The sequence below is a fragment of the Lontra canadensis genome, unplaced genomic scaffold, assembly GCF_010015895.1.
Source record: "Lontra canadensis isolate GAN:19392208 unplaced genomic scaffold, GSC_riverotter_1.0 scaffold3, whole genome shotgun sequence".
In the NCBI taxonomy this organism is placed as follows: domain Eukaryota; kingdom Metazoa; phylum Chordata; class Mammalia; order Carnivora; family Mustelidae; genus Lontra; species Lontra canadensis.
In genome coordinates, this window is record NW_022630997.1 from 23,676,517 (window position 1) to 23,699,749 (window position 23,233).

Below are 23,233 nucleotides of genomic sequence, written 5' to 3' on the forward strand. Positions count from 1 at the left end.
CATGATCCATTTCTTGAATTTCTGAGGTAAAAGTCAATACTCTTTTTTTGCATATGGATAATTTAATTATCTTGTAGTCAAAAGACATACTTTGTATTATTTCAAGTCTTTTATATTTGTTGAGATTTATTTTATAGCTCAGAATATGATCTTGGTAAACCTTCTATGTGCATTTGAAAGGCCCGTGTATTCTACTATTTGGAGTGGAATATTCAATAAATGTCAATTAGCTCAAGTTAGCAGATACTATTTTTCAGGTCTTCTATTTTCTTTGTGTTCTGCAATTTCACTGTAAGGTCTCCCAGAGTGTTTTTCTTTTTATTTAACCTATCTGGGATTCCTTGGGCTTGACTGTCTAAGTTTCTATTTCCTATCCATATTGGAAAATTCTCTGCCATTATGCCCTCAAATACTCCTCTGTCCCATTTATTCTATACTCTCTTTCTATAACTCCAATTAGATATGTTGGACTTTCTCTCTATATCCCCTCTGTTTCTCTTCTGTTTTTATCCTCTCGTCTCTCTGTGAGTCTTTCTAAGTAATTTCTTCAGATCAACTAAGAGAACTCACCAATTGCTAAACCTATTCATAAAATTTTTAATTTTGATTAATATATCTTTAATTTTAGGGATTCTACTTCATTTTTCTTCCTTTTGGTCATTCCTTACAGTTTCCCTATTTATACCAGCAAGCTTGTCTTTTATTTCTTTAAATATAATAAATAGAGTTATGTTAAATGGCTAATAATTCAAATACTGAAAGTCTCTTGGGATTTATTGCTGTTGCAATATTTTTAATGATTCATACTTGTTTGATAATTACTTTTTACTGTGACTTGTTAATCTTCCTTGAAACTATGACATGAAAGTTCAGATCTCTGCATTTTCTTCTATTAGGCAACATCAGTATGGAATAACTTCAAACTGAATTTTCAACTTGAGTTTTTTTTAACTATCCAAATAGAATGAATCTGTGTTGCAAACACATGTGAGAAACAGCTTGTTATTTATTCTCAGAGATCTTTTTCCCCTTGTTCCTTTAGCACCAACATTTAAGATAGGCAATTTCCCTATAATGTTTAACAGAAAGAACAGACAGGTTTTGCTAGATTTTTTTTTATAATACTGCATCCATTTATTTACTTATTTTAAGTAATCTTTATATCCAACCAGGGGCTCAAACTCATGATTCCAAGATCAAGAGTTGCATGCTCTCCTGGCTGAGTCAGCCAGGTGCCCTGAGGTGTTTTTGATCTAGGTAATCCTAATAATGAAGCTCTAATTCTTTGGAGTCTCTACTTTCTAAGAGAGACAACCTCTTATCAGCTACCTTGGGTGGCTCTAGGCTTTAGGCCTCTGTATTCCTCAAAATTCATGCTCTCCAGTTCAGCAGATGCCCCTAAGATAAAAGCCACAATAAGTGCCTCATTAAACTTATCTGGGTTTCTTTTTCTTTTCTTTTTTTTTTTTTTAAAGATTTTATTTATTTATTTGACAGAGAGAGAGAGCACAAGCAGAGTGAGTGGCAGGCAGGAGGAGAGGGAGAAGAAGGCTCCCTGCAAGAGCAGGAAGCGCAATGTGGGGCTCGATTCCAGGACCCTGGGATCATGACCCAAGACAAAGTCTCGCTTAACTGACAGAACCACCGAGGTGTCCCAAACCTATCTGGATTTCTACCTTCATTTAGGTTTTCCTGTTTTGTTTTATAGTTGGATATACTGAAGTATAAGTTACATACAATAAAACTCACTTTTTCATGCACTGTTTCTACAAGTTTTCACCAACACATCTTGTCAGATAATTATCACCATAACCAACATGTAGAGCAATTCCATATTCACTTAATTTTTGTCCTGGCTATATGTTTCTACCAAATCCTTGGTGCACTTAAAAATAATTTTAAAACTTTAAAAATGTTTTATCCAGCATCTTTGTTTTTTCACTGGAACAATTAATCAAAGTAATAGTCTATTCACATTGTCAGAAATGAATTATCACTCCCCCATACTTTACATATCTACTTGTTTATCTATTTATTCACTGCCTATTTGTTTACTATCTATCTTAACTAACAGAATGTAAGCTCCTGAGAGAAGGAACTTACCTGTTTTGTTCACTGCTGCACCCTTAGCACTTAACCAATTACTGGAAATGGTAGGTATTCAGTAAGTATTCGTTGTTGAATGAATAGTGAGAGATACATGCTCTGAAGAAATTAAAGCAGGGTAAGAGGCAAAAAGTGACAACACAACCAATTCAAAATTTTCACACACTTACCATATTTGACTGTGGTTGCAATACGAGTCTTGCTTGTTTCTTTCTCTGTTTTCGGTAATAATTTTCAAATGTTTCTTCATCGCCCTAAAGTAACATCAGCAGAGTAATGAAACACACACACTACAGAACAGATAACTTCTTTTTTAAAATTAATTAATTTATTTGAGAGAGAGAGAGCATGAGTTGGGGGAGGGATAGGGGGAGTGGGGAGAGAGAATCTCCTGTAGACTCCCCACTGAGTGGGAAGCATGATGCATGACCTGAGACAAAATCAAGAGTCAGACACTTAAGCCACCCAGGTACCCAAACAAATAACTTCTTTACCTCTAGGAGTCATTTTAAATTTTCTAACAAATGGAATACAAACACTGAAATGATTATTGCGTATTTCAATGGAAACTGCATCATTATATCATATCCTTCCATGTTATCAGATTCTAGTTCTTTTCATTGTCTTTGACTTATTTTGTATCTATGTTTAGGTAATTGATAAATACATAAATAGTATTGTGTCTGTTAATGACTTTAATTGATTTCCTCCCCTCTCTAAAAAAATAGTTGGCCTCCATTTGCAATTCCTCTCAACATTCCTTTACTCCACATAATTTTTCCTGTTATTGGACTTTTTCTGTGAACTGATTATAACATCTCCTTGGTTCTCTCATATGGAAGTAATAAAGAAATTCTTCAACATGTGCAAACAAAACAAAAACACTGAAATGGTATTTCATACTGAATGTCAAGAATAAGTTTTTGGCTTTAGAGTTCAAAAACAGTAACCTTGTTTGTTATTATGACAATTATGAACACCAACTGTAAATTCAAGCAATTTTATAGTTACTCAACTTATCACTAAGGTTTACTAGATTTCTGACTGACCAACTCAAAATACAGCTGTCAGTGAGAGAACTAAATGAAGAAATTAGCTGTCACGCCTAAACTTCTGAGCATGTCGTATAAGACCCTACATGATCTGGAACTTTCCTCTATCTCCTGCTTCATCTCAGTATATTCAACATATCATTTTCTTTTTATTTCCAGGCTTTCGTACAAGATTTTCTTGAAATGTGCTTCCCAGTTCTCTTTTTCTGTGTATGACTCCTATTCACCCTCCAGGACTCACCATAGATGTTACTTCTTTTAGAAGCCTTCCTCAACTGCCTGAGGCTTGTTATCATCTGTTATCTCATAGCAACCTGCATATCCATATCATTGCACTTAACACACTGTGCTGCAACTTCTTAATTAGTAGTCTATCATACCGCTATCTAAGAGCACTTTCTGTGATAATGAACATTTTCTGTATCTGCATTATCTTATATGGTAACCACTAGAAGGATGTGGCTAATAGTAAGTATTGAGACCCTGAATTTTAATTTTCTTTCTTTCTTCTTAGATAATTTACATTTAAATAGTTGTAGGGGCCCCTGGGTGGCTCAGTTGGTTAAGCATCTGCCTTCAGCTCAGGTCGTGATCCCAGGGTCCTTGGATGGAGCTCTGCATCAAGTTCCCTGCTCCATAGGAAACTGGCTTCTCCCTCTGCCCCCCCGCTCTGTCTCTCACAAATGAATTAAAAATCTTTTTTTTTTTAATATTTTATTTATTTATTTGACAGAGAGAGATCACAAGTAGGCAGAGCAGCAAGCAGAGAGAGGAGGAAACAGGCTGCCTGCTGAGCAGAGAGCCCAATTCAGGACCCTGAGATCATGACCTGAGCTGAAGGTAGAGAGGCTTAACCCTCTGATTTCACCCAGGCGCCCCATAACAAAATCTTTTAAAAAAATTTAAAAAAGTTTCATGCAGGTAGTAGTTAACCATATTGGATGACAGAGATAGATCTCTGTCACTCTAAGAAAGTGACACTCAAAGATAGATCTTTATCACTCTAAGTATGTTAGAACATGGTCCTGTCCAACTAGTTCACTACTGTATCCTTATCACTTAGCACAACGTTTGGCACATGGAAGGCAATCAATTATTATTTCTTGAATGAATGAATGAATGAATGACTAAACAAGTAAATAAATGACTATATAACCATTTCTTCTGTCTTCCTCTCTGCTTAAGAGGAGAATCCATCCAGAATGAGAAGAAAAGGCTGGGAACCCATTCACCTACTCAAGGCTCCAAAAGAGAATCTAAGGGGGAAAAGTCAAAACTCTTATTTTCACTGAAAAAAATTTTTTTCTGATAACTTTCTTTAATATTTAAGTAGTTATCAACAAAATGACTTTTCTTAGTACCATAAAAAATAAACTTATAATGCAGAAAATAAGTTTAGGTAACCCTCAGGGCAATTCTTCCAGTATTTTTGTACTCAAACAATTAAAAGAATTAAAAAAAAAAAAAAAGTGGCCCCTAAACATGTTACACAGTTTTATTTTGGTAACTAAATTTTTTGCACAATGAGTTTAAATTAATGTAAAGGATATAATTTCAAGTATATTATAAATAAAACTATTATATCCTCATTTAAAATATCCAATGGTTACCTACATTTAAAAAACATATGAATACACTCTCTTTCACATTTAGAAAGTTTATAGTTTTCTTTTTTTTGTTTTTTTTAAAGTAGGCTCCATACCAAGTGTGGGGCCTGATGTGAGGCTTGAACTTAAAAGCCTGAGATCAAGACCTGGGGTGAGATCAAGAGTTGGACACTTAACCAACTAAGCCACCCAGGTATCACTCCTTTTTCTTTTTCTTTCTTTTTTAATTTTTAAAGATTTATTCATTTGAGAGAGACTGAGAGAGAATAAGCAGGGGGAGAGGGAGAAGCAGACTCTCTGCTGAGTGGGGAAGCCCAATGTGGGGATCAACCCCAGAACCCTGGGATCATGACATGAGCCAAAGGCAGACATTTAACCAACTAAGCCACCCAGGCATTCTTTTTTTCTTTTTTAACTTATACTCCAGACTACTACTCTTATAGGGTTTTTGTTTTTTTTTTTCAAATTTAATATGTTATTTTTTAATACTATATTTATGTTTTTAAATAAACTCTATCCCATATTGTAGGGCTCAAACTCATAACCTCAAGAATAAGAGTCACATGCTCTATGGACTGAACCAGATAGGCATTCTTCTAACACTATAGTTTCTTTTCTTTTCTTTTTTTTTTTTTTTTTAAGATTTTATTTATTTATTTCACAGAAAGAGATAGGCAAAGAGGCAGGCAGAGAGAGGGAAGCAGGCTCCCTGCTGAGCAGAGAGTCCAATGCGGGGCTGGATCCCAAGACCCTGGGATCATGACCCGAGCTAAAGCAGAGGCTTTAATCCACTGAGCCACCCAGGTGCCCCTAACACTATATTTTCTAATGTAATACATTTTTGTTTTTATTTTATCTCTAAGGCCATAATTTAGGCATTATGGTAGGTTTTTCCTTCTAGGTTGAATTATCATTAATACATAACTGATCAATACAATCTAAATATTAATATTATAGATAATTAATATAACCAAAAGTAAATTTTTATTGGAAATGAATATCTTAATATGATGAATGGGATTTTTTGGGGGGAACTAACAACATACTTTTTATTTTTCTTTATTTACTTATTTATTTTTTAAGACTATTTATTTAAGAGAGAGACAGAAAGGGTATAAGCAAGAAGAGGGGCAGAGGAAGAGGGACAAGCAGACTCCTCACTGTGCAGAGAGCCCAATGAGGTGCTTTATCCCAGGACCCCAAGTTCATGATTTGAGCCAAAGTCAGACACTGAACTGAATGAGCCACCCCGGCATCTCAGCAACACACTTTTTTGTTAAAGATTCTGAGCTTCAGATTTAGTGTGTATAATTTACCGATAAATGCCCACCCTAAAACCTAATTAGTAAAGCCAGTCCTCATAATCAAACTATTAAGTCAATTGTATTTACTATCCCTCAGAAAAAGTCTAAGTTCATGTTTCAATTCAAATATATTAATATGCATTGTAGAATATTATATTATGAAAACAACTGAGAAATAAATCATAAAATTATGAAAGTCATCAAAATTAAGATTATTTTTATCCAATGTGATTGTTTTATTCATTCATGTACCTTAAAAATAAGATAACAAATCACTTCTCCTTACTTAAGTGGTTTCTCATTACTTAACTTAAAACAATGCAGTGTAATATGCAGACAGAATTCTAAGTTATTTACAAAAAGAGGAGTATGATAAAAACAATAAAATATACCTTTAGTAAATGTGTGGACATATATAAAACTTCAGCATTAAGTTTTGGAAATAATAAAACCAAGTATAAAAGTCAGGAATAACACATGAATTTTGTTAGAGATGGTGATCATGCTGGAACTAATCAGTCTGGCAGACAGTTTTCATTTTATTTTAATATGAAGTAAAAAATATCACACAATATCGTTACGACTTCCACTTATGACACAATTTGGCAAAACAGCTCTTAACAGTTTTTCTGAATCACAACTTATATGAAAGAATGGTTTCGTTAATATAACTTCAAAATTTTAGCAGCCCCAGAAAATACTCCAGTTATGTTTAAAAGATTCCGCTTCACTAAATCATATTATTTCAGATGTTTAAAGTTTTTTTTAACAGAGAATGACACATCATAAGGATGAGTATTAAGATTAGCCAAAAGCACTGTTTATATTTAAACACATAGGACACAGTTTTGCATTCAAATTTTCCCATGTTCTCACTTCTGTACTCTCATAATACTCCCTCTTAAAAGCACTATGTTCATTGTCAACAGCTGGGGAACAAAAGAGATCAGGACCTTAAATGAAAACTGTCATTGCTTCCACCTATGTCATTACTACCTACCCTGTATCAGAACTAAGAATATTCTACCAACAGGACAACATGTAGTGTTTCTAACATGGTTTATCCTTTCCTGCACAAGAAAAGAAAGAAACCCTTATGTGTACATTCCTAACGTGTACATTCTTAATGTGAATATTAATTAATCATTAAAGGAAACTTCTCCTTTATTTGGCATCTTGGAGGTTTTTACACATCAAGACAATGGACGATGGTAGTAGCAATGAAGAATAAGTATTACTTTTATGAAGTTAAGCATAGTAGCCTCCAAGATAACCCCCAAGATATCTTGTATCTTCCCATCCCACATTCTACCAGGGTTGATCTATGTGACCAGTAGGATGTAGCAGAAGTAAAGGTAGGGCACCTGAGTGGCTTATTCGGTTCAGTGCCCGACTTGGTTTCAGCTCAGGTCACAATCTCAGAGTTGTGAGATCAAGCCCTGCATTGGTCTCTGTGCTCCTTGGGGAGTCTGCTTCTCTCCTTCTGCCCCTCTCTAATAAAATAAACAAATAAAATCTTTAAAAAAAAAAAAAAGAAGTAAAGGTATGACACTTCTGATATTAGATTATAAAGGACATTATGGATTCCGTATCAGCATCCCTGAGATCACTCATTCTAGGGAAGCCAGCTGCCACGTCACGAGGTTTGTCACTCAGCTTTGTAGACAGCCCAAGTGGCAAGGAACTGAGGTCTTCTGCCAACAGTCATAACAGAAGCAAATCCCCCAGGCCCTGTCAAGCTTCAGGTGACGACAGCCCTCACTGACCTCTTGACTGGAACCTCATAAGAAACCCTGAGCCAGAACCACCCAGCTAAGTCATTCCCAGATAGCTGACCTTGTGAAATAATAAATGTGCTGCAATAGACAACTAATATAGTATCTTAGGTAGCTTTTTAAAAAACAGATACCAAGTGATACAATAAGGAAGTGCTCAAGGGAGACTGTTCAAGAAGGAGGAAAGCAAGAGAGGGAATGAGAGGAAGCCAATCAAGGGTGCCAGATTCAGGTAAAAGAAGTCTCTAAGAAAACAGGCTTCAGCCTATTCCCACAGTAAAATTCTAAAGGGTAAGTTATACTGCAGAGGGATTTCTTTCTTCCTTTTTTTTTTTTAGGGGAGAAACATGTTCTTTTATTGATGCAAGTATGTCCACTCACAACAACTGACATCCTATGTCATGGTACAGCTTTGTACTCAGAGTTCATCTCAAAATACCAAATATCATATAGAGTATGCATCAAACTGGGAAAATAAAGGAGCAAATGCAGGCACAGTGTCAGGTAAATACTAGAACTGATGACCCAGTGAAGTGCCTGGTTACTACTAAAAAGTAGCTTAAATGAAATTACAAATGAAAGGAAAGTAACTATAATAACAAGGAGGAATTAGCTTTACTAAATTTTGGCCATTTCACTTTTACGAATTTTTGGTCATATATATCAACCAGAAGTTTTCATGCTAATGAAAGTTTATTTACATTTATAGAATAGTAAAACCTCACTTACACAGTAAAAAGGAAAGAAAGTCCTGCCTGAATTAGTCAAAACTGACATCTTTTAAAATGCAGCTTTCTTAAATTGATAGATTCTGTGTATTATAAAGATACAAAAATATAGAGATCTAAAAGTTATTGAAAATTATAATTCAATAGTTACAATAACATACAAATTCTCAGAGTAATCATTTATTTTGAGTATTTGACTATTTGAATCATAGGTTATTTCTGAAAAATCACAAAGCGGACTAGTTAAAGTTAAAACTATTGGTTCTCTACCATTGACTTTCAATTATGTTCATCATTTAATTGTGTTTTCTGTTTCTTTAATTTTAAATCATGAACAATGAAATGTAATTTAATATGCAATGTATCATTCTTAGGGAAGCCACACTGAAACCTCACATAGTATCTAATGGTTCAACACTTTTTTGTATATGTGCTGCCGAAACGAGCACAGTTCAACACTTTTTTGTACCAGGTAAAAAGATAAACTCTTTTCCAGAGGACTTAGTGCCTGTTGGTATAAGCTACCAGGATAAAAATACCTAAAAGAGTTTTATTAAAAATTGAGTGTGGTGTTAAAGACCCAATTACTAATCCAGCAAATCTTTATGAAATATCAGATGCAATGAAAAGCACTAAGGAAAGAACAATACATGACACTCATGGTCACTATCTTCATGGATCATATAGACATGGAAGAAGGAAAATACAAAGTAACAGAAGAGCCTATGGGCACTCACTGCAGTTTACTGGACCCATATAAGACAGAAAAATTAAGCATTATCAAAGTCAAAAATCATTTCCACCAAATCCAAAAACCTATAGGAAAACATCTAATTTGAAAGGAGTTTTAAAAGAATCAAACCACGACACAGGCCACTTTAACAACTGAGATAATTAAGAACTTCACCTTGGTTAAGAAGCCAGTATGATCTAGTTTAGAAACAAAACAAGGCAGAACAAAATACAAAAAATTGAGATCAGACAACTGGAAGTCAAATTTTCAATGTCACTACATATAGCAATATAATCTTGATGGAACCTACCCTTCTATTTGCCTTAGGTGTAAATGCAGTTAATTGTATATATGACAACCTGACGTTATAAAAGATAAAATACTAAATCTGAAAAGAATCTGAGCAGTTAGAGTATTTTATAATCATACACACTTGAAGAATTATTTCATCATAGAATAGACTAAAAGTATTACTGTTTTTATATAAAGTACAATTTATTATAGCTTTAAAAAGAAAAAAATCTACATGTCTATTCAATAATGCTCAAGTACTTGAAACATCACTAATTTGTAAATCAGTAAGTTTACATTGATATTGTGCCTACTGCTTTTATCTCAGTTCATTAAGTATAGAGTTGGTCCTTTTAATAGAGGGCTAAAAGAAAAGACATTAACTAATGAAGATAATTCTATTTGCTGTAATTAACATAATTACCATTCTTTTCAATTATTTCAATTTCAATTTAATACAATTTCAGTGAATAATCGAAACCCAAAACACCTTAACTCTAAATGTCTTCCACAGATATTTTCTAAGTGCTGAAAGAAAAAGACCAAAAATTCTATACCTAGCAAAACTACTCTTTTTTTAAAAAGATTTTTATTTATTTATTTGACAGAGAGAGAGATCACAAGTAGGCAGAGAGGCAGGCAGAGAGAGAGGGGGAAGCAGGCTCCCCAATGAGCAGAGAGCCTGATATGGGGCTCGATCCCAGGACCCTGAGATCATGACCTGAGCCGAAGGCAGAGGCTTTAACCCACTGAGCCACCCAGATGCCCCAGCAAAACTACTCTTAAAAAGCCAAGGGGAAATTAAGACATTCCTAGATAAACAAAAACAGAGAATTTGATGCTAGTTGATCTTCCCTAAAAGAAATACTAAGGTAGGGCGCCTGGGTGGCTCAGTGGGCTAAGCCGCTGCCTTCGGCTCGGGTCATGATCTCAGGGTCCTGGGATCGAGTCCCGCGTCGGGCTCTCTGCTCAGCAGGGAGCTTGCTTCCTCCTCTCTCTCCTCCTGCCTCTCTACTTGTGATCTCTCTGTCAAATAAATAAATAAAATCTTAAAAAAAAAAAAAAGAAATACTAAGGTAGTCCTTGAGGCAAAAAGAAAAGGACACTAGACAGTAACTCTAATTCACATGAAGAAATAAAGAGTCCCAGTTAAGAAGATATAGAGGTAAAAGACAGTATAATTTGTAACTCCATTCTTCTGATTTAGAAAACTGCATAGAGAAATAATCATATTATGGTTTATAATGTATAAAGATGTAATTAGTATCTCAATAGTAACACAAAGGAGGAAGATCAATATGAACTAGACTGTTTTAAGGTAGGATGTTAATTGTAATCTCCAGAGTAAATACTAAAAAAATCTATATATCATATGTGTGTACTTACACAAACATTATTATACATATTTAAGTATTTTTGTATATTTATAGTACATATTCATATATAACTAATATATATCTATACATTTATTACTCATATATATTATATATTAATGCATATATATGTTAAAAGAAGTGATGATAATTAAAATGATTCATGAGAAAATATCTATTTAATGCAAAAGAAGACAGTAATGGAGGAATAGAATAAGACATGATTTATTACAGCAAATGGCAGGCATAAATCTGGCCATATCAGTAATTACATTAAATGCAAAAGAACTAAACACTTCAGTCAAAAGACAGAAATTGGCAGACTGGATTTTTAAAAATCCATCTATATACTATTCTACAAGATACACACTTTAGATTCAAAAACACAAAGAGGTTGAAAATAAAAGGATGGAAAAACATATGCCAACAGTAACCAAAAGACAGTTAGAGTAGCTATACTAGTAGCAGCCAAAATAGTCTTTAAACCAAAAAAATACACAAAGAATGACATTTTTTAATGAAAAAAAGTTAATCCATCCTGAAGATATAACAATTATAAACATATATTCACCTAAAAACAGAGCCTCAAAAATACATTAATGAAAATTGGCAAAACTAAAGGAAGAACAGATAATTGAACTGTTACAGTTGGAGACTTCAACATTACCACTTTCAATAACAGGCAGAAGATCAACAAGGAAACAGAAGACCTGAATAACAGTATTAAATCAACTAGATCTGACAGATGTCTACAGAACACACCACCCAACAACAGCCAGATACACATTTTTCTTCTCAAGTGCACATGGAACATTCTCCAGGATAAACCATATGTTAGGCCATAAAACAAGCCTCCATAAATTTAAAAGGACTGAAGTCGCACAAAATATGATCTCTGACCACAGTAAGATTAAATTTGGAATTAGTAAGAGAAGAACTTTTGGGAAATTCACAAGCATATGGAAATGAAACAACATACTCCTAAACACCTATAGGTTAAAGAATAAATAACAAGAATTTAGAAAATATTTTGAGATGAATGGAAACAAAACACAACATACAAAACTCATGGAATGCAGCTAAAGCAGTGGTTAGAAGGAAATTTACAGCTGTTTAAGTGTCTGTATTAAAAAAGAAGAAAGGTCCCAATCAATAATCTTAACTTTCAACTATGTGAAAGAGGCCAAGACACAAAAGACCACACTTACTATGATTCTATTTATATGAAATAACCAGAATAGGCAAATCCATAAAGAAAGAAAGTAAATGAGTAGTTTCCAGGAACTGGAGGTAGGGGAGAATGAGGAGTGAGTGTTAATTGTTAAGAGGTTTCCTTCTTCAGAAATGAAATGTTCTGGAATTAGTTTTAACAGTTGCACATCCTCTTAAGTATGCCAAAACCATTGAATTATATAATTTAAAGGGGTAAATTTTTTGGTATATGCCTTATATCAAAGTAATATTTTTTACAAGAATTATTTAATAAAAAATGAATACAATGTAGAAGGAGTAAGCAAATGTAGAAACAATGTATTTAAAAGCAATTGTGATACAACAGCACAAATTCAAGAAGGATGAAATGGAAGTATACTATTACAATGTTCTTATAGATGAACTGGTACATCAACTGAAAGCAGACTATAACTTAAAGAAAAAAGTAAGTGCATTACTCACAGGGGATATTTAAAAGTTATGTGTAAAGATTTACAGCTTACTGAGCTTATAGTCAGCCTTTAAAAAAGTACACCTAAAACGCATAGATAACTTTTTTATTATACAAATATTTATGTGTATATATATACATATGTGCGCGCGCACACACACACACACACACACACACACACAATATACATATATATAAGGTACTCACCAAAACAGAATGAATGTGCAAACATCGGTAAACAGGGGAAAAATCAACCAGATCCTGAACAGTTAAGACCTGAAAAATAAAACCACATTTTTTCATGGCATTCATTGTTTATTATTTAATTATATTTGAGAAATAACAATTTTTTTCTGATTACCAAATTAACAGATATTACTTACTCTAAATGCAGTCAATGCACAAGACTACAAAGAAAGAAAATTAACTGTGAGCAAGCTGGCATACATTTTTCTTTTATCGTTTTTTTCCCCATCTTCATTTTATTTATTTATTTTTCTATTACATTTAATTAGCCAACATATAGCACATCATTAGTTTTTGATGTAGTGTTCAATAATTCATTAGTTGCATATAACACCCAACGCTCATCAGGACACATGCCCTCCTTATAAAACCCCATTTTAAAAATTATCAATTTGGGGTGCCCAGGTGGCAGAGTTGGTTAAGTGTCCGACTCTTGATTTCAGCTCAGGTCATGATCTCAAGGTCATGGGACTGAACCCCACAATAGGCTCCACGCTGGGTATGGATCCTGCTTAAGATTCTTTCCCTCTCTTTACCCCCCCCAACCCCCCCCACACTCACTCTCTTAAAAAAAGAAAAAGAAAAAAAGATTCTCCCTCTCCCCCTCCTCCCTCAAAAAATTTTTTTAAAAAATAAAAATTATCAAACTACTAGCTTACTGTTGGATAATATAAGTTAAAGATAACAAGAAGATTCATGGACTTCATGTTATAACATTTATCAACTATAAAAAATTACAATATAAACACAATGCCTCTGTAATTGTTTTGGCACTTGTTCAATAGTTCATTCTTTATTTATTTATCATTATTGTTGAGTGTTTTAAATTATAAAGTAATTAAAGGATAGAGATATGTACCTCAAACATACTTGGGAGAAGATAACATATAGAGATTCTCCAAATACTGATTAAAAAAGAACAAAAAAGTAAATTTCAAAAACATTTATTAAATTTCCAGAAACTAGGGGTGCCTGGTTGGCTCAGAGGGTTAAGCCTCTGCCTTCGGCTTGGGTCATGTCCTGGGATTGAGCCCCACATCGTACTCTCTGCTCGGCGGGGAGCCTGCTTCCCCCCCTCTCTCTCTGTCTGCCTCTCTGCCTACTTGTGATCTCTCACTCTATGTCAAGTAAATAAATAAAATCTTAAAAAAATAATAATAAATTTCCAGAGACTAATCAGGACACACTAATTTCATATTAAGAAGACATTAGGGCGCCTGGGTGGCTCAGTTGGTTGAGCGACTGCCTTCGGCTCAGGTCATGATCCTGGAGTCCTGGGATCGAGTCCCACATCGGGCTCCCTGCTTGGCAGGGAGTCTGCTTCTCCCACTGACTTCTCTCCTCTCATGCTCGCTCTCTCTCTCTCTCTCTCTCAAATAAATAAATAAAATCTTTAAAAAAAAAAAGACATTAAGCTAAGGCAAATCATTTGTCTGTATCCCATACAATATCAGACATCCACTGCATATGCACAGATATACATGTGTGTAGCTATATATATATATGCGCACAATCATATATACACATATATATAAAAATACACGTGTGTACACACACACACACACATACACATAGTTTCACTCATCCTCAGTCATATAGTAGAAAAATACATACTGAACTCTCAGTTGTTCTCCAACCATAGAGGCGGCCATGGGCACATATTCATATGGTTTCTTTTATCAGTTAATTAAAAGTTCATACTGAGCCCCAACTAAGTCCTCAAAAAAACAATTTAAACTCTCACCAACAAGGCAAAACTTATAAATAATAGGCTCTTATTAACTATATTCAAAAAAATTCAAAGGAAAAGCCAAAAAGTAGGTTTGACTGAAGACTGTATAGAATGTAAAAGCAGCAAATAAAATTAGGAATAAGTTCAGATAAAGAATATGAAAGAAAGTGAACACTTAAGGATAATTTCAAGTTTCCTAGAGTTAAGACTTTTTTAAGAATTAAAAAGCTTTTATCTACTAGAACCATTTTGCAGTATCTCAGCACTAATCAAGGCGAAAACAAGGCAGACTTTCTGGAATTAGTCTAAACAGCAAGGTCAAGCCACCATGAAATTAAATGTTTGCCACAGATAAATAAAATGAGTGATCATTCCAAAAGCTCACTGCATTTATAATTTTACTGCTTATTATGGCAGAACACCTAGGTTCAGTTATCTATGGCTTATAAATATAATCTGGAATATACCCTATTCATCTGTCAACTATGCAGTCTAATATTTCAGATGACACATTATTCTAATAGCTCATTACAAACTGATCTACATAAATTCAATGTTCACATGGGAAGACTGAGAGTCATACAGACATACATTACAACTCAAAAGAAAAAAATTCTTGAAAAAAAGAAGGGAAGAAGAAAAAGGAAGGAGAGTAGGAGGGGAAAAGGAAGGAAGGAACTTTAATCACCTCCTCTTCATTCTCATCCTCTTCCTCAAATCCACATTTCAATTCAACTTCATTCCTTTCTTCTGGAATTCTATCATTTATGTACACATTCTTCCCAAATTTTATATTATTTTGCTTCTGCAGAACAACACTAAAGGTTTTCTGCTGTTGTGCCTATTTTGGAAAAAGAAAAATCTGGTTATTATAAGATTTATTATGGTCAAAACTGGTTCAAGAATTTCCTATATTTCTATATTTTTAGTGGTTTTGGGTGTAGGGTCTGGAGTGATGTCTCATTTTTTTATTCATTATTTATGCTCTCACTCTTATTTCTGAACAATTGTGCCAGGGTTTATCAAAATTATTTGAAAAGACTAAGAACCAACTTTTGGCTTTTTGATCCTCCTTAATGTATTTTATATTCTATTACACTGATTTCTACTCTTGATTATTTTCTTCCATTTTCTTTTTTTAAATTTTATTTTACTGTGGTAAGAACACTTAACATGAGATCTAATCTCGTGTTTTTAAGTGTCTATACATTACATAATTAACATATACTAATATTGTATTAATATATTAATAATATATCATTGCTGACTACAGGTACAATGTTGTGCAGCAGTACTCTAGAGCTTATTCATCTTGTTTAACTGAAACTTTATGCCTGTTGATTAGTAATTCCCCCTTCTCCAGTTCCTAGCAACCACTATCCCATTCTTTGAGTCTATGAATTTTCCTATTTTAGATACCTCATAATTTCCTTTTTAGGGACTGAATAGTATACCATATACCACTGTACATATATACTGCATTTTCTTAATCCATTCATCTGTCAGTGGACATCTGTATTGTTTCCCCACCTTGGATATTGTGAACAATGATGCGTGAGCATGGGAGTGTTAATCTTTCTGAAGATTCTAATTGCAATTCTTTTGGATAAACACCCAGAAGTAGGGTTCCTGGATCATACTTATTTTTAACTTTTTGAGGAACCTCCTAAAAATGGCAGCCACACTATTTTGCGCTCCCTCAACAGTATGCAAGTTTCCAATTCCTCCACACACTTGCCAACGTTGTCTTTTATTTGTTTGATTACAGCAATCATGAGAGGTGGAAGGTGATATATCCCACTGTGATTTTGATTTGCATTTCCCTAATGGTTACTGATACTGAGCATTTATTCATATACTTGCTGGGAATTTGTGTATCTTCTTTGGAGAAATGTATATTCAACTCCCTTACTGATTTTTAAAGTAGGTGATTAAGGATTGTTTTTGCTATTGAATTGTAGGTTTCCTTACATATTGTGGAAATTAATCCTTAACCAGACAAATAGCTTGCAACTATTTCCTTCAATTCTGGGGACTGTCTTTTCACACTGCTGATTGCTTCCTTTTGCTAAAAAGCAGGAGCTTTTTAGTTTGGTGTAAACCCACTTGTTTAGTTTCTGTTACCTGTGCTGTTTGTGTCATATCCTTCTACTTTCTTTGAGTTTACTTTGCTACTCTTTCTCTAACTCCTTCAGATGGATACTTGCATTATTGATTTCAGTTGTTCTTTCCTAGCTCATAAATTAAAGGCTATAAATTTCCCTTACACACAACTTTTGCTGCATCCTACAAGTTTTGATATGTCCTAGTTTCATTACACTTCAAAATATTTTCTGGTTTTAGGGCGTCTGGGTGGCTCAGTTGGTTAAGCATCTGCCTTTGGCTCAGGTTGTGATCCCAGGATTCTGGAATCAAGCCCTGCATCAGGTTCCCTGCTCCTGGAGACCTGCTTCTCTCTCCCACTCCCTCTTCTTGTGTTCCCTTTCTTGCTGTTTCTCTGTGTCAAATAAATCAATTTTAAAAATCTAAAAAAAAAAAAAAAATTTCTGGTTTTCAATTGAGTTTCCTCTTTAACCTATGAGTTATTGAGAATTTTATTTCTTAATTTCCAAACATATAGGGATTTTTCTACTTATCTATTTATTACTCATCTCTGGAATAATTCCAGTATGGTTAGAGAATATACTCTGTCTGCATCATTTCAATCCTTTGAAGTTTACTGACATTTGTTCCATGGACCAGAATGTAATCAATTTTGGTAAATGTTCTTTTAAAAATGTATATTCTCAAATCATGGGATACAGTGTTACATATGTCATTAGGTCAGGGTTATTAATCATATTATTTGAAAGGACTACATCTTTATTAAATTTGTCAATTGTTTCTAGCAGTTACTGAAAGACGTGTATTAAAATCCCCCATTATGATTGTCAAATTGTCTATTTCTTTTAATTCTTACAATTTTTGCTTTATATATTTTAAGACCATTTTTATGGAAACAAATTTAGAATTATTTGTTCCTAATGAGCTGAATCTTTTATCACTATGAAATGTTCCTCTTTCTTCTCTACTAGTAATTCTGTCTTAAAGCCTGCTTTGATATTAATATACATATATCAGCTTTATTTTCATTGATGTTTGCATGATGTATCTTTTCTTTTTTTCCCTTAGGATCTTATTTATTTATTTGACAGAAAGAGAGATCACAAGTAAGCACAGAGGCAGGCGGGGGGTAGGGAGGAGAAGCAGGCTCCCCGCCAAGCAGAGAGCCCAACACGGAGCTCAATCCCAGGACCCTGAGATCATGACCCAAGCCGAAGGCAGAGGCTTAAACCACTGAGCCACCCAGATGCCCCGATGTACCTTTTCTATCATTTTGCTTTCAACCTCTCTATATGTTTATATGTAAGGTATGTCTCCTGTAAGCAGAATAATTTAGTAGAGATTTTCAAACCCGTATCAGTTCCCCTCCTTATATATGATTGTTTTTTTGCACTGTTAATTCTATAAATATATAAACCCCATAAGACTTTTTTTTTTATACAGCCAACATAATATATGCAATTTTACCCAAAATAGTTGCCCTTTCTGTTCATTTTCTACATCTCTGGGTTTCTAACTGGGATAATTTTCTTTCTGTCTGAAAATAATATTTCCTTTATGTAGGTCTACTAGAAATAAATCCTCTAGGTTTTTATCTGAAAAATACCTTCATTTCACCTTCCTTTCTTTTTTGTTTTATAAGTAAACCCTACCGGGGCGCCTGGATGGCTCAGTGGGTTAAGCCTCTGCCTTCGGCTCAGGTCATGATCTCAGGGTCCTGGGATAGAGTCCCGCATCGGGCTCTCTGCTCTGCAGGGAGCCTGCTTCCTCCTCTCTCTCTCTCTCTCTCTCTCTCTCTGCCTGCCTCTCTGCCTACTTGTGATCTGTCAAAAAAATAAATAAAATCTTTAAAATAAATAAAAAATAAATAAAATAAGTAAACCCTATCCACACATGTGGCTCAGAATCACAACTCCAAGAACAAGAGTCACATGTTCTACCAACTGAGCCAGCCAGGCACACCAACGTCATCTCCACTTCTAAAAGAAATTTTTGGTGGGTAAACAATTCTAGGTTGACAGATACGGTTTATCAGCACTTCAGATATTAGCTCACTATCTTCTGGCTTCCATTAATTCTGCTGACAAGTCAGCTAAAGATTATTATTATTATTACTCTTTTGAAGGCAATAAATTTTTCCCTCTGGTTGCTTTTAAGATTTTTCTTCTTTTACATCTCTAACAAGTTACTATTTTTTTTTAAGATTTTATTTATTTGACAGACAGAGATCACAAGTAGGCAGAGAGGCAGGCAGAGAGAGAGAGGAGAAAGCAGGCTCCCCACTGAGCAGAGAGCCCCATGTAGGGCTCAATCCCAGGACCCTGAGATCATGACCTGAGCCAAAGGCAGAGGCTTAACCCACTGAGCCACCCAGGCGCCTACAAGTTACTATTATATGCCTAAGTATGGGATTTTTGTATACCTCCTGCTTAGAATTCACAGGATTTTTCAATCCATGGCTTCAAGGTCTGCTATATTATTTATGTCCATCACTCTTTCTTCTCCTTTCCGGACTATGATTACACATACGTTAAATCTTCCCAACTTATATGTCTTTAAACTCTTTACTTTCCATCCTTTTGTCTCTCTGAGCCTCAATTTGGGTATTTTCCTCTGATGTAACTTCTGGTTCATTAATTCTCTCTTCAGCTGTGTCTAATCTGCCAACTACACACTGAGTTATTAATTTGTAATGTATTTTCAGTTCTAGAACTCAGAAATGGTTTACTTTACGGTTTACAATGATCTGCCAAAATCCTCAATCTTGTCTTACAATTCCTTGACTATGCTAATTTTAAAGTCCATACCTAATAATTCCATTGCTTAGACTTTGTTTCCCATGCTAGAGTTAGCTTTATATCAATTACCAAAGAGTATACTCCTCTTCATTTCAGTGAGTTAAGTCAATAATAATCTAATTATTTTAATAACCTTTGATTTGGAATATTGTCAGTCTTAAAAAAAAAAAAGTACCACTAATTCTTTTTTGAGTGAAAAACCAGCTACATAAAATTAAAAATACCAGAAATATTAAAAAGGTAGGATATATGCATAAATGTACATAAAACATCCTGCCTTAACTTCAATTGATTATCAGTAACGAAAAAAAAAATGTTTAATTTTCTGAAGCCTTGAAGTTACATGGGGCCATTTACTTCCTGAGTTGGCATATGTGTGTGTTGGTGGGAGGGACTGGTTCACTCTTCAGCCAAAATCTATGAAATGTCCACTAATCTCACAGAAGGAACTATAGTATCAAGCTGTCCAAACTAACTTAATCAGTGGTTTTCTGTTTTCAGAGTATAAATCATTTTTCTTAAAGTACTGCTTCCAAACTGTATTATGTACAAAACTAACATTTCACACAGTATCTACAAGTATTTCTTTTTTTTTTCTTCAGATTTTATTGATTTATTTGACAGAGACAGACAAAGCAAGAGGGGGAACACAAGCAGGAGGGTGAAAGAGGGAGAAATAGCTTCCTGCTGAGTGGGGAGCCCAATAAGGGACTCAATCCCAAGACCTTGGGATCATGACCTGAGCTGAAGGCAGATGCTTAATGAATGCAGCACCCAGGCACCCCTCCAGAAGTATTTCTTGAAAAAAGGTTCTATGCCCAAATTAGTTAAATAAACATTCTACATTGTATCCCCTTTCTAACTTTATAATTAATAACTAAAGAGATATATTTAACTTTAACCCAGATTTCCAGAACTTCTTTGACCATTTAGTCTCCTGTTTTCCCCTAAAGGATATTATTAAAATGTGTGCCAGAAAATACAATATGGAAAATGTGAAATAAGACTATGAATTTTAGGTATTTAATTGTTTTTAAACATCAGACTATTCATAGTACATTCACCTCTCACAAGAAAGACGGGTAAAAAACACTACAGGTACAAGTCTGTTTTGTTTTGTTTTTTTCCTAAAGATTTTATTTATTTATTTGACAAAGATCACAAGTAGGCAGAAAGACAGGCAGAGAGAGGAGGAAGCAGGCTCCCCCCTGAGCAGAGAGCCCGATGCGGGGCTCAATTCCAGGACCTTGTGATCATGACCCGAGCTGAAGGCAGGGGCTTTAACCCACTGAGCCACCCAGGTGCCCCAAGTCTGTTTTTTACTTTAAACAATTCTCCCTGGAAAAGCTAAGACTCAGCTCTAAGATCCTTCAAAAAAATAACTTTTTGTGCCAGTCATTTTAGGCACAGTATTAGATCCCAGAAGGTAAAAAATAAATAGGATATAATCCCTCACTTAAAAAACTCACTGTCTAGGGGCAGCCTGGGGGCTCAGTCGCCAAAGTCTTCTGCTAAGGTCATGATCTTGGGGTCCTGGGACAGAGCCCAGCATCAGGCTCCCTGCTTGGCGGGAAGTCTACTTCTCCCTTTCCCTCTGTCCCTTTCCCCTGCTCACACACGCACGTGCACACTCTCTCTCAAATAAAAAATCTTAAAAAAAAATAATAACTCACTGTCTAGTTAAGGACACAAAATAAAAATTATAATACAGTGTGACAAGTATAAGGGATGAATACACCAAGGAGGAAGTGACCCTCTCTTGCTGACAGGAGCGAGACAGAGGAAGACAGATTCCACAGACAACGTGAAGCTTAAGCCAGCTTTTGGGGAAAAAGGAATTCTTCAGACATGAAATATGGAAGAGTGGAAAGTATTCTAGGTAGAAGAAACAAACTGTGTATTAAAAATTTGTAAGAGGTCCAATATTGTTATATCATAAGAAGAAGGAGTATCAGGAGATGAGGCTTTTGTTTCATACTGAAGAATTTAGAATTAGGTAAAGGGTCAGTGGGAATCACTGAAGAGAAAGCAGTCATACTTGCATTTTAGAATAATAAGCAGAGAAAAGACTAGAGATAAGGAGAATAATTAATTTGATATGGCAACAGTCCAGATATATAGAAAGGAGGATACAGAATCTACAGATATTGAGAAGCAGAATTGATAGTTACTAAGTAGGACTTAGAAACAAATTACATAAAGAATATAAATATTCCTAGGGGCGCCTGGGTGGTTCAATGGGTTAAGCCTCTGCCTTCAGCTCAGGTCATGATCTCAGGGTCCTGGGATAGAGCCCCGCATCAGGCTCTCTGCTCAGCAGGGAGCCTGCTTCCCTTCCTCTCTCTCTCTGCCTGCCTCACTGCCTACTTGTGATCTCTGTCTGTCAAATAAATAAATAAAATCTTTAAATAAATAAATATATATATATATATATGTGTATATATATATACATATATATATATATATTCCTGGAAAGTCTAAAGAACTACCCAGTTTCTGGCTTATGAAAGTAGGAGGAATTACTATGTGACATAAGAAATATAGGAAAAAATAGATTTTGTAAGACAGTGAGATTACTTTTAGAAATACTAGGTTTGATGTACCTACAGGATATTCAAGAGAACATATAACAAGTAAATCCACAAATGGGACATGAGTTAATGGAATTAAGACATGCTTAGGGAAAGTTTCTGTGATGAAAGTTCTGTTTAAATTGCAGAGGTAGGGAGCTCAACTCTTTTTACAAGAAAATAATGGTAGTATACTAGAAAGAGTCTACTCCCTTTCAGCAGGAAATTCTTATAAACCTCAAATCCCAGGGCCCATGACCTGGTGGACTGCTAGGCAGAAAGTCCAAAACTGGTCTATGAAAAACAAGTCAGAGAAGATAAGTTTAACAATGAGACATAGATTGTATAATAGAACATGAACTTTAAACTACCATTTACATCCTTGTGCTAAAAAAAAAAAAACAAAAAAACCTTACCAAGCGATCGCATTCTTTATCTTCATGGCATTCCTTGCCTAGACTTAGGAGAAAAAGTACTGAAAACGCTATGATGCTGAAGACAAGATATAATGTTGCAGAACTCTCTAGTGCAGAAAAACACTCACTAATCAGAGGCAATCAGTCAGAAAGATTTAGTATCCCAAGAAGATATAGGAGGTGCTACAAAAACAATCAGAGGCTCCCCTGATTCTCATTTTATTATAAAATGCATCAGTCCTATTAATATCTTTAAGTGTCAACAATGGAGGAGAAAGATGATCACTTCAGAGAAAAGCTATCAAGTCCTGTACATTATTCTACCTTAACAGTGAGGTAATATCCACTCTTTTTGTTCTACTTTCCTAACCTATGTAATTTCTGGGATAATGATAGTCTCCAGATTCAGAATCTCTGGATTCTTCTGAATTCTGGCTTCAAATTTTATTCTCTTACACTCAGCTTAGTCTTTATCTTTTCCATCTTACTAATCTGAAATTCTAACTCTAACCTGCTGGCCAACACTTCTTTACGACTGCTCCTGCCCACAACTAACCATCTTTCCATCATTCCAATGATAGGGAAAATGGCTTCCAAAGAAATGACAGGAAACAAATCCGGCTTAGGCTCTCTGTGGTAGCTTCTGTTTATTTACAGCAAAGAAGCATATTGTTTTATCAACCAAGTATTTAATCTGAACAAAAGATACTATCAGGAGGCCCTGGATAGCTCAGTC

The 23,233-nt window shown here is 34.8% G+C and overlaps 1 protein-coding gene across 4 annotated transcripts in view; it reads right to left on the reverse strand.

The window, feature by feature from the left end:
* EXOC6 (exocyst complex component 6) overlaps window positions 1-23,233 on the reverse strand; it is a 236,092-nt gene that overhangs the window by 128,208 nt on the left and 84,651 nt on the right. For all 4 annotated transcript variants that reach the window (XM_032836304.1, XM_032836314.1, XM_032836324.1 and 1 more), the window contains 3 exons: window positions 15,299-15,451; window positions 12,840-12,908; window positions 2,277-2,360 (listed from right to left, as the gene is read on the reverse strand). In XM_032836304.1, the coding sequence (XP_032692195.1) occupies window positions 2,277-2,360; window positions 12,840-12,908; window positions 15,299-15,451 (306 nt within the window). The remainder of the gene's footprint in view (window positions 1-2,276; window positions 2,361-12,839; window positions 12,909-15,298; window positions 15,452-23,233) is intronic.